Below are 11,225 nucleotides of genomic sequence, written 5' to 3'. Positions count from 1 at the left end.
AGTCTTTCCCAAAGAAAGAGGGGAGAGGAAGTGGACACATCTGGGGGGGCTGGAGGGGAGGGCGAGAGAGAGAGATCTTGAACGTTTTGATAGGAAATCTTGGGACTCAACTAGGCGGACACGCCTCCTGTCTCCTGCACGGGAGAATTCAGGCTGTTGTTTCTGCAGGAATGGACTAGAGGCTGCCCAGGGCTCCCCCTGTTAAAGCAGAGGAAAAGCCAGAGGGGGCTCCTGGATCCCGCTCCTGCTGGGGGTCTGCCCGCTGGGGAGGTCTTGCCTGGGTGTTTGCCGACAAGAAGAGGTGCACTTTGGAGGAGGAGGCAGGAGAAGGGAATAGGGCAGCAGAGGCCGGGAGATGTCAAGGTCTTCTCCAACCACGCAATCCGGGGGCTGGCAGGACGGCAGTGTTGTAATGGGCACGATGACAGGCACAGCACTGCCATCCAACCCTCTTCCTTTTACACACACGAGCAATGTCAGTGCATGCACCAACAGGGTGGGTCTGGGTGGTGACCCCGTGCCCACCGTCCTGCTGAGGTTGACCCGCTCGCCTGCAGACACTGCAGACACTGAGGAACCCCACCTCAACTGAACTTCCATGCCCAGTTTCCCAGCCTAGGTGGGCAATGAGGACCTGAACACTAGGGGACAGGCGGGTGGGTAGGCAGAGACAGCACAAGCATCATGATGTCATCCCCCCCACGATGACATCTGCATCACAGAGGATGATGTCATGACCCAAGTCACATCATCATGGCGTCTGCTGGCTGCCGGTGACAGGGCGCTGCAGGAAGTGAAATCCAACCCATGGGGCCGTCAGGTCAAACAAGCCGATGTAAAAAGTTCCAACTTGCAAAAGCCACAAACTACTCAATGAACGTTGCACCTCGGAGATCAAGCAGCCCTACAAGGATCTTCTCCACCTGCATGAAAGGCCATCTTAACTGCAGTCCATCTCACCCTTCTGCTGAGTTAATTCCCTTCAGGGTTTCTCAACCTTGGCAACTTTAAGAAGTCTGGACTCCAACTCCCATGGCTGGCTGGGGAAATCTGGGAGTTGGAGTCCACACTTCTTAAAGTTGCCAAGGTTGAGAAACACTGCCCTAGATATCCCAAGGAATTTGTATTTAGGGATTCTTAGTCCACAATGGGACTTCAGGGTCCAGGCCTGACGTTTTAACAGAGAAACTAAAATCACACGTCTTCGAAACCTCGTGTGTCAACAAAAGAGATCGCTCGCCTATCACTTGCGTATCTCCAAAAATGCAGCAAAAGGCTTGCCTTTTGAAAGAAAAAAACCTTCCTAGGCTATCTGAACGGGGGTGGCGGGAGGGGGTGCATAACAACCGGGCCACAGCTGGATCCATCCTTGTGGCCAAAGGGGAAACCGGAAACCAGGTTGCTGCGAATGAATCGGGTTTGGTGAATCTTTGCAAAACTGAGATGGGGAGGCTTCGTTTTTGTCCCGAGTGGGGTTCATTTCCAACAGCGGGAGAGGGAGGGGGAGGAGGAATAAAGAGGGGCACCCAACCACAGGCAACGGGGGTGTGTATGTTGGTCCCCAGGAACTGTCAGTCTCACAGTAACCTAACCTCGCCTCTTAAAAACACAGTGAAACCTTGTTTATCCGGTAGATGCTCCTATGAGCTTTCCTCCGGTCAGCCTTTTAGCACTAAGCAGCTGTTTTGGGGCAGCCGTGCTGACCATCCAACTCCACCAAAAATGACCCGTTGTTCCCCCCAACCAGCTTTTCAGGGCTAAACCGCTGCCTCTTTCCTAAAAGCTGGAAAGCTTTCCTTTCCTTTTCTTTAATGGCAGCATCTCCTAAGCTCCCCCAAACAGGAAGGCGTCTGAGCAGAAGTCCTCGACCCAGCCGCCTTTCTCCGATTCACAAACTGCAGCTGCAGAAAACGCTCTGCAGACCGTCCAGCCTTGCTAAACCAGGAAGAATCAAAACAGCCCACCGGAATGCGAGGAGCGCAGGCTGCCAGAGGGTGCGCTCACAGCCGCACCACCGAGGGCTGCCGCTTGCAGAACCGAGGCTACGGAAACGGAAGCGCCCCTGCCCGTCCAAACCACAGCCTACAAGGAGTTTAGTTCTGGGTGTAACGGCGGGGGGGAGGCAGGAGAAAAGCACAGCACCAGCCCCACAAGACAAGCGCCATCGGACCAGCACACAACAAGAGCGCTCTGCGTCTGGCAGCCAGCGGACAGTGGAGATGGCAATTTTTTTTATTTCAAGCTTAACCGGAAAATATATATATGGATAGAGAACCCCGGGAAGGCCCCGGGGTTTGCAGCAGAGGGGGGCGAATCCTGGCTAGTCGAAGCCATGCCATTCGCTTTGCTCAGAGTCGTATTCCAGCTCGGCCCCGATGCACTTCACGCCTTCCAGCAGCATTGGCGTGCCGTGATGCCGGTCTGCAAGACAAGGGAGTGGCAAACGTTTGGGGAGGGGGGGAAACAGGCAGAGAACCGGGGAGGGCATTTGAGGCCAGCGCAGCGTCTTGCCTCCCGCAAGCCTTTTGGCTCTCTCTGCAAGCATCCCTAGGTAGACAGCCTCTGAACATGGAGGATCCACTTAGCCATCATCACTGTTATTGTCCTTTGAAGCCTTCTAATGCTCCTTCTGGCTCCCTTGTTTCCCCTGCCCTGCAAAGGGACCTCAAAGCCCCCCTATGGGGGGCATTAATGCAGGCACCCAGGGAGGCTGAGGAGGGGTGGAGTCCCAGAACCCAGCCCTAAAAGCAATGGCCCTCTCCTATAATAACATGAGCCCGAAACCACTTGGCAGAGAAATTCGAAGGAAATTCTCAAGTGCCCTGATGGTCTGGGAGAAAAAGAGAGAAGAGGGTTATGCGGGGGAGAAAAACTTTGGGGGACTGCTCAGAGACAGGGGAGGGACCCTGATTTGCAAGGGCAAAACCCTCCCCCAGACACTTAAAAGAGAGAAACCTCGGGTATTGGTTAACCAGCTCAGACTGGGCATCTAGCGGTAAACGTCTAAGGATGGCAGATTTATGGATTGACCAAGTTTTCTCACGTCAACAACTAACACCCCTATCTGTTCTCGTGAGCCATTGTGGCTCTAGAGATCCCAGTTCCCCAAAACTTAAGTGGGTCCCCAGAATCCAGAGAAAGTCTGCTTTCTCCTGGAATCAGGAGCCCAAGGAAGGGCAGATGTGGGCAAAAGTGGGTGGCGGAAGGAAGAAGGGTTTGACACCTCCCAGCGAGGAAGGATGCTGAAACCAGCAAATGGCTTCTAGAACATAACGCTACCCCAGAATCACAGAACTGTGTGGTTGGGGGGACAGCAAGGGTCATCTAGCCCAACCCTCTGGTTCTGCACTCCTGGAGGGGGATTGCACAGCCCTACTCTGGGGAAACTGCATTTACAGGCGCCCCCGATGCTTCAGCAACAGAATCATTCTGCCGTGCATTTGGCTTTAAGCGCATCCCGGGGCTCTTAAACCTTAACCCCACCCCAGGGCCTCGTCTCCTTCGATCCTGGCTTTGATGGCACAGGAAAGCCTCTCCTGCCACCTTTGGCTTGGGAGATTAATGAAGCCCCGGAGATATGTTCAGAGACACCGCCGGCGAGTTTAATTTCCTGGGCCTCGTCACCTCTTTGCGAAAACAGGATATTAACCCAGGCCTCGAGAGATTCGGAGAGGAAATGCAGATATGCACAACAGCGAAGTGGGGGAGGAGGGAGGTGCCCAGGCAGCCAGTGAGAACGTGGCCGGCGCCTCTCGGAAGAGCAGAGACTCACCCATCACCCGGGCTTGCACAACTACTTTGATGCTGGCGCTGTGGTTGGACTCGCTGCGAAGGACCATCTCTTCTCGAAGGACGCCTTCTCTGTGGGCCACGTATTCGCACTTGACCCTGTAGCCTGGACACGGGGAGACAAGGAAGGGCGACATGCTCGAGGGACCCTCCAAGCTGGCTCAGGAAAGACCAACTGGGGGAACTCACTGAGGCAGGATTCCCAAAATGACCCCCGAGGGCTTGCAAAGGGAGGAAGGGAAGCACGGGAGGAGGAAAAGGCCGCGAGGAGGACATTCAAAGCCTGTAAACATCAGACTCTCCCTCGGCTCCTGCCTGCAGATGTTCCTCTTAACCCTACTCTCCCATTCAGTTTAGCCTGGGATACGGCCTTCATGCTGGCTTGTCAGAGGACGGAGTCTTCCTCGTCTTCCTGAGACACCCGTGCATTTCTTCCGTTCACGCTGCGGCAGCTCACGGGAGGGGTGCAAAAACAGACCCACCCAAACTGAACTCCTCCAAAGGTTGCTGAAGTTCACCACCCGGCAGCTTCACTGTTGGCCATGCTTGGTGGGGATGATGGGAGATGTAGTCTGGCGACCTCTGAAAGGCCACATGGCACACATACATGTGCAGCAAGGGTTCCCCCCCCACCAAAAAAAAAGTGTTTAGAGGAAAGGGAAAAAAAATGTAATGACATTCTGGTCCTTCTCCCCTCCTGGAGAACATGGAGCTTCTTGGCAAGGAATGATGACGCTCCCTGCATCGTAATTATCCTCCCTCTCCCACCGCAACGTGGGACAATCTTTAACCGTCACATCCCAAAACAGAAACAGCAGCTGCACGCACTGGCTGTCGAGGGACAGAGCACCAAACTGCCCTCATCCGAATCACAGCAAAATGTTGCAGGAAGTCGGCCTGCTCCGCATAGCTGTACATCGCGGGGGAAGTGGATGAGCTGCGCGTCGCTTGCACACGAGTAGCCTCAGGAGGCAGAACCTCGACAGTGGGCCCCGACAGAGGCAGAGGAGCATCTGCCCTCGGTACCTTCAAAATGCAGGGAAGACTCTCCGGTGCAGCAGAGAAGCCTTTTCCCAACCGTGGAGGGCCTCTGCGGACTTGCGATAATCCTGTGCAAGTAAAATCTTCTCAGCTCTAATGAGTTCAGCCTTCAGCGTTTGCACCCTAGGCACGTTCTCCACCCCGCCCCCCCGCAACAGCTGCATCGCTCCCAGCATCCCGAAGCACAAGCTTTTCAAAGCAGGCAAGAGATGAATATGAGAGGCTGGGAAACAGCAGGCTGAACGGCATCATCTGGACACGGCCCCAAAGTTCGTACTGGCGCAGTGCAGAGGAGCAGGAGGACGGAGGGACGGATCGGCGGAGGCGCCTTCTGCCAAGCAAGGAACTGCACTGAGGTCAGGGTAGGGCAGATGCTGGCAACCCCAAAGCAGACTTCAGCCAACGCGGCACCCTTCAGCAAAACGCTGAAGCTGTGATGCCGGTGAAGGACAAGGAGAACTCGGGCCCAGCATTCGGAGGGCACCAGGCTGTCAGGATGGAGCAGGCTTGCTAGGGCCTTGGCTTCAGACTCAAGGATGCCAGGACAGCTTGAGGAGAAGGACGGGAGCTATTGCTCTAGATTGTCTGTTCCTCCTCCTGTTGCCATGGCCCGTATGATCAGTGAAACGAAGACATTTCATGAAGAAACGTTCTGGGCGTCTTGCATCTCAGAAGGTGCCCTTGGAGAAATCTCTTCCAGCCCAGCTTTCAAGATCATGCTCCTTCAGGGAAGCTGCTACCTCCTGAATCAATCTAGTTCAGGGTACCAGAATGATTTTCCACGGTGCCCACATAGCTGGGCAACATCTGTTTATTGACGATACCGCACCCCAAACTGGTCAGCAACCTCTCCCAGCAGCTTTGTGTAGACAAGACCAAGCCCTGGAACCAGCCATAATGGAATGCTCCAAGCCTGACCTTTCCCTTCCTGCCGCCAGCAACTGGATTCACCCACTAAAGCAGGAATGTCACAACATGGGGCCTCCAATTCTCAACCCTCACAGGTGGTCCAGAAGGATCCTGTGGTCAATACTCTTGAAGGCCACTGAGAGGTCTGGTAGAACAAGGAGCGTTGTGGTCCTACCACAGGTCATTCATGAGAGCAATCAATGAAGGTCCTGCCCTTTACTGAGGCCTGCATCCACACTGCCATAGGTTTGAGTAATCCATATCCTCCTGAGCTCTTCGAAATTGTTGCCCTACCATTTTCTCAAGAAGGGAAGGCTGGAGGTAGGATTGGAACCCAGGCCCACGCTGGATGCCTCCCCTGCTCCTGTTTCAGCTTCAGTGGATGATGCCAGGGACCATCCCCCAGGGCACAGCTCCTCTTTAACACCTGCTGAATTTTATGTCACGCAGCATGTTCCCATCAGATCAGACCGAACTCATGTTCACCATGAGTCTCATGTGGCACAAAAGCAGCACTTAAAATAATTAGCAGAAGGATCTGTAACTTAAGTGGGATGGACTGAGGATACCTGACCAACAGCCGTAAGCCTGGAATATGCTACACTGGTGTAAGCCGCTGTCCCCAGCTCTAAGCCAGAAACAGGGAGCACCAAGGAGGACTTTCTGGGAATCTGATGGCCTCAGTGCTCAACCTGCTGACCTTTCCGTTTGAGACTAAGACAAGAGAACACCACTAATAAATCACCATCCTGGGTTTGTCCCACAGCGTCGTCATAAACCAGAGTCCAGCGTCCATCTCCTGTCCTCTTGCAGAAGAAAGCGCGCATGGAACCAAGCCAGCCTCCTGGATTGGCAGGTGCAAAATTTAAAAGACGTCTGCATCCCTGGGAGGGAAGATGAGAACTTAAACTCATCTATTTCCAGCGGTGTCTCTGTCGACAGCCAGCATATTAGCTACCCAGCGCGCAACTGACTGCTTGCCCGAGAGGAGGACAAAGAAAACGTCCAGATACGCGTGGGTGTATACGAGAACGTGCAGGTCTGCAAAAATGTTTCCCTAAACCACCAAACTTCGATTAGATGAGAGCCCAATCTTACGCACTGAAAGAGCAATCATGGCCAGCTCGGGTGATTTCCCAGGGGACTGCAACAGAACAGGTGCCCTGGGCATGACAACATCATGGCTTACAAGGGAGAGAGGGACAAAACTCAGGTCAATGGCAAAAGCGGGTATCGCTGCACTAACTCGGTTTGCTTGCTCGCAGGCTTCGGATAGATCAGCAACCTGCAAATTCATTTCCTTAAAGCCTTCCGGAAATCTTTTTGACTGCGGCTGGGCATGAAGCTCCAGGCCGGTGTTTTTCAAACTTGGCAACGTTAAGATGCGTGGACTTCAACTCCCAGAATTCCCCAGCCAGCCAGGAATTCTGGGAGTTGAAGTCCACGCATCTTAACGTTGCCAAGTTTGAAAAACACTGCTCTAGGCCCACATAGAAAGCTATGTGCTCCTCACTTCCTTTTCTGGGGGCTGGAAAGCAACGAAAAGGCACTCTCTGTGTGGGTCCGTGTGTGTGTGCGGTTGTTGCAGCGGAGAATTGTGCCCCTTTCAGAGGAACAGAAGCAAAACGCTCCACGGAGCTGAGGAGAGGCGTCATCCCACACAAGGCAACCAGGGGTTTCAATAAGCCGCAGCGGGGAAGTGGCTAATCCCCACCCCGACTGTGGGGAACAGAGGCGTCAAGGAAGAGGAGGCTGCTGGGCTTCTCGGGCTGCAAACTTGCAAAGAAGGACTTGTGGAACCGTAAGCCGTTTGAACAGCCTCACTGTGGCTATGAAGAGGGGAAACTGCTCAAGGGGGAGGGTGGTACTCGGCGCTTCAACACGAATGTCTTGATTAGGGGGTGGGTTGAAAAAGGAAAAAGAAGGTCTTGCGCACAGCCCGGAATTCTTTCGAAGGCATCAGAAGCCGGGTGGGGTGGAGGGTGAGGCCGGCTCGCTCTCCAGGCCAGCTCCCAGCTCTGCATACCTTCAACGCGTGCCTTCCCGCCTCCGGTCCTCCCTCGGCAGCTTGCAAGCTGGACAGCTGGAGTCCAGAATGAGCTTTCTCCGCCGGGGCTCCCACGCAGGGCTACTTGAAGACCGGGGCTCTCTTAATTCCGTTCCCATCCTTTATTTCTTCCCATGTTCCTTCAACTTTTCTTCATTCCTTTCTTCCAAACCAGGGAGGGTTGGTCTCCAGCCGCCATTGGGACTCTTCACCTCTAGGCTGGTCTCCTCCTGGCCCTTTTGCTTTCAATTGCTTCTCTTCTCTTCTCTTCTCTTCTCTTCTCTTCTCTTCTCTTCTCTTCTCTTCTCTTCTCTTCTCTTCTCTCTTCTCTCTTCTCCCTCCCCTCCTCCTTCCACAAAGCCAGCTGGCGATTTTCAGAAATCATGCCCTCCTGGGGAGAGGAATGGTCCCAAAACTGAAGCACGGTGTCCCAGGGTTGGGGAATCTGTCCCCCCCCAATACTGCTGAACCCTCAGAAGCCCCAGCCAAGAGAGACAGTGGTGCGGGACGCCGGAGTCGCAGCCCGTGACATCTGGAAACCCTCCAAAGATGGGTTTATTGAAGTGCTCCTGGGGGCCAAAATGGATCTGAGCTGAGCACGCAGGACTTTTTGAGTAAACGTTTTGTTGAGTTAAACCTGCAGCCTGACCACCCCAAAAGCAGTAGTATTGAAGAAAAACAAACCGGGGTTAAAATTAAAAAGAGGAAATCCAAAAATGGAAAACCACAAGGTGTGTCAGTGTGTTTGTGGGAGGAAAACCGCCTGCTCCTCAGGTACCTTGGCAGAGAGACGCTCAGAAAGTGTTTGGCTGTGCCATCGCAGGACAATGAGGGTTGGGGTTCAAAACACTGGGAGGATGTCCAAGTGGACATCTTACAAGAGGATGGACTCTGGTATAGGATGTCAAAGAAGCAGAGTTGTCCAACTCCTGGAGGCAACTTGGTTGCAAGACTTCCATCCCTTCATGGAAGATACTTTCTCTAGATTACAGGTAGTCTTTGCTTACTGACCACTCATTCAGTGACCATTTGAAGTTGCGATGGCACCGAATGAGTGATACTTATGACCGCTCCTTGAAATTCCGGCTGTTGCACCACCCCCATGGTCATATGATCGCAATCTGGGCATTTGGCAACCAGCTTGCATTTACAACAGTTGCAGCACCCCACGGTCACGATTGCCATTGGCAACCTTCCCACAAGCAAAGTCAATGGGGAAGCTGGCAGGGAAGGTTGCAAGTCGCTCTGGTAAGGCCCCCTGGTCTCCCTGCACTTGCACGGTGCCCTGCTTCCCCCAGCCTCCCTTCACTCGCACCCACCCTGTGCTGGGCTTCCCAGGGCCTCTCCCACCCCTCCGCAGCACTGGGGATTAATTTCCCTCAACTCAGGCCCATGTAGACTACAGTCCTACACTGTCTGCAAGAGGACCTATCTGGAATAACTATTGCGTTGATGGTCCTTGCAAAATGGCGTAGAAAACAGAATGAGAGGAGGAGGAAAGGAAGTGTCTGAGGGAATAAAAAAACAGCAAGTCATCTTATTATAGGAGCTGTTAGACATGAAGGTTCAGGGCGAAGGGAAGCCAAAGGGTTGTCTCAGGAAAAAGAGACCTTACCTTCAGGTACTGGCGTGATGTTGGTCACCTTGAGGTTCAGGTTCGACAGGGGTGCCGCGCAAATGTCCTTCCCCAGCAGCTGCACAAAAGGCAGGATGAATGTGATTTCGTACTTGTGCATGATCTTCAGGAACCCAACCTAATGGGAGAGGCACAACGGGAAAAGCAACGTCACGAAGCTCAGAGAAGCCAAATCCAAAACTCTGGTTGTGGTTATGCACTTAAGACTGGAAGAACTGGTGCCACCGAGCCTGCTGAAAGAAGGCAGTCCCCATCAAATTATTCAACATGATCGAAATAAAAAGGGAAAGCAAGGGGCTCTGAACAGATCATCCCCAAACTGGGAAAACGGGCTTTGAAAGGACAAATGCAAATCCGTTCATGGAAGTATAAAACGATGCACATTTGGGAGGAACGCTTCATCTCACGCAGATACGGGTATCTTTGGGTGACTGATCCCAAAAGGGCTCTTGGGGTTCTCATGCAGCTCTCTGAAAATGTCGACCTGGTTGTGTGGAAATGGTTAGCTTTGGGCTAAGGATCCCAAAGGGAATGGATCAAAAACAGCAAGGCCAAGGATCAAAGGGCTGTACGTAAAGGTCTCTTGTGGCCACATTTGGAATACAGTGTGCCCTTTCTCAAAGAGGAGAACTGGAAGAGGGACAGAAAAGGGCAACCACAACAGTGATGGGGACACAGCTCCCGTGAAGAATAGCTGCAGTGCCTGGGGAAGCATTGAACAAGGACAGAGCGACTGCCTCCAGGGCCAGGAGCAACCTGTCTCCTCAACAAGGTCCCTGGAGAGAACTGCTCCAACGGTGCGGCATCTTGCCCTAATCCTGCTTGGCCAGACTAAATGGGGCAGTCAGAGGTCTAACCCAGCCCAGCCCTTCTTCACTTGATTCTACTTCTTGCTCACATTTTCCTCCTGGGCCCCAGAATTTGGCAACTCTTATCAAGATGTTTCTTCAGTCGGTACAGTGACACATGGAGGAGGCGCAAGTCTTTTCTTGAATTTATTCTATTTATCTAGTGTTTTCTTTTCCTCTTTCTGTTTCTGGTGAAAGATTGCTGGCTGATATACAGCTTGCAGAATAACCGAGGGAGGGGAATGCAGGGAGGCCCTCCAGGGAGAACACTGTGTCTCTCTCCGCAGAATATTCCAAGGGGGCAGTTGCATCTTGTCTGAAGTCATCGGAGGCTAAAATATTTTGCACAGCCCTTTGAGGTGGGCCAGATCAGGAAACAGCCACTGCAAGGACTCCAGGGATGCTACTTTATTGCTGTAGGGTATAACAACAGAAACTTGAAAGCCTGGCAGTTCCTCTCTACTCCGTCTTATGCCAAACAAAATCAAGGCAGGGTTCTTGAGAGTTTCTTTCTCATGCTTTCCCCTTTCCCAGGACTAGGTTCCTGCTTCTCCTCCCTTAACGGCTCTTGTGTTCCTCTGCTGGTGCTTACATCCCATCTAGCCTTGCAGTGCAAAGCTGACTTCATCAGATCATGCTTTCCATGCGACCCTCCCTGCCCCAAAGGGGCCCGTCCAGAACAGATCACAAGAACAGTCAGAAATCTCTTGCAGATTCCTGAAAGGCTGAAGAGAACCAACCAACCAACCAAACCATGAAGGTATGCCAGACTGGTGATACCAAAAGAAGCTTCTGGGCATCTGCTCAAGATGACGACAAGAACCCTGAAAATGTCCAGAAGTGGCGATGACGTTCCCTGCCCCCCCAACCACAGACACCTACGAAGAGCCTCCTTCCTCAAACGCAGCACCCTGTTGGCCACAGGAATTCGAGGGACCCCCCTCCTTTTCATAAC

General features: G+C 53.0%; 1 protein-coding gene across 3 annotated transcripts in view; it reads right to left on the bottom strand.

Annotated features, from left to right (window-relative positions):
* Window positions 1–33: 33 nt before the first annotated feature.
* Window positions 34–11,225, bottom strand: part of ADISSP (adipose secreted signaling protein) — a 46,100-nt gene continuing 34,908 nt past the window's right edge. For all 3 annotated transcript variants that reach the window (XM_088128780.1, XM_088128781.1, XM_088128782.1), the window contains 3 exons: window positions 9,402–9,540; window positions 3,773–3,895; window positions 34–2,421 (listed from right to left, as the gene is read on the bottom strand). In XM_088128780.1, coding sequence (XP_087984906.1) covers window positions 2,321–2,421; window positions 3,773–3,895; window positions 9,402–9,540 — 363 coding nt within the window. In that variant the 3' untranslated portion in view covers window positions 34–2,320. The remainder of the gene's footprint in view (window positions 2,422–3,772; window positions 3,896–9,401; window positions 9,541–11,225) is intronic.

The sequence above is a fragment of the Python bivittatus genome, unplaced genomic scaffold (assembly GCF_059951505.1).
Source record: "Python bivittatus isolate LINGU-HERP-01145 unplaced genomic scaffold, Pbiv_v1 ctg000740_np1212, whole genome shotgun sequence".
NCBI classification, from domain to species: domain Eukaryota; kingdom Metazoa; phylum Chordata; class Lepidosauria; order Squamata; family Pythonidae; genus Python; species Python bivittatus.
Note: the sequence above shows the minus strand (reverse complement) of the source record. Positions and strands in the feature narration are given on the sequence as shown.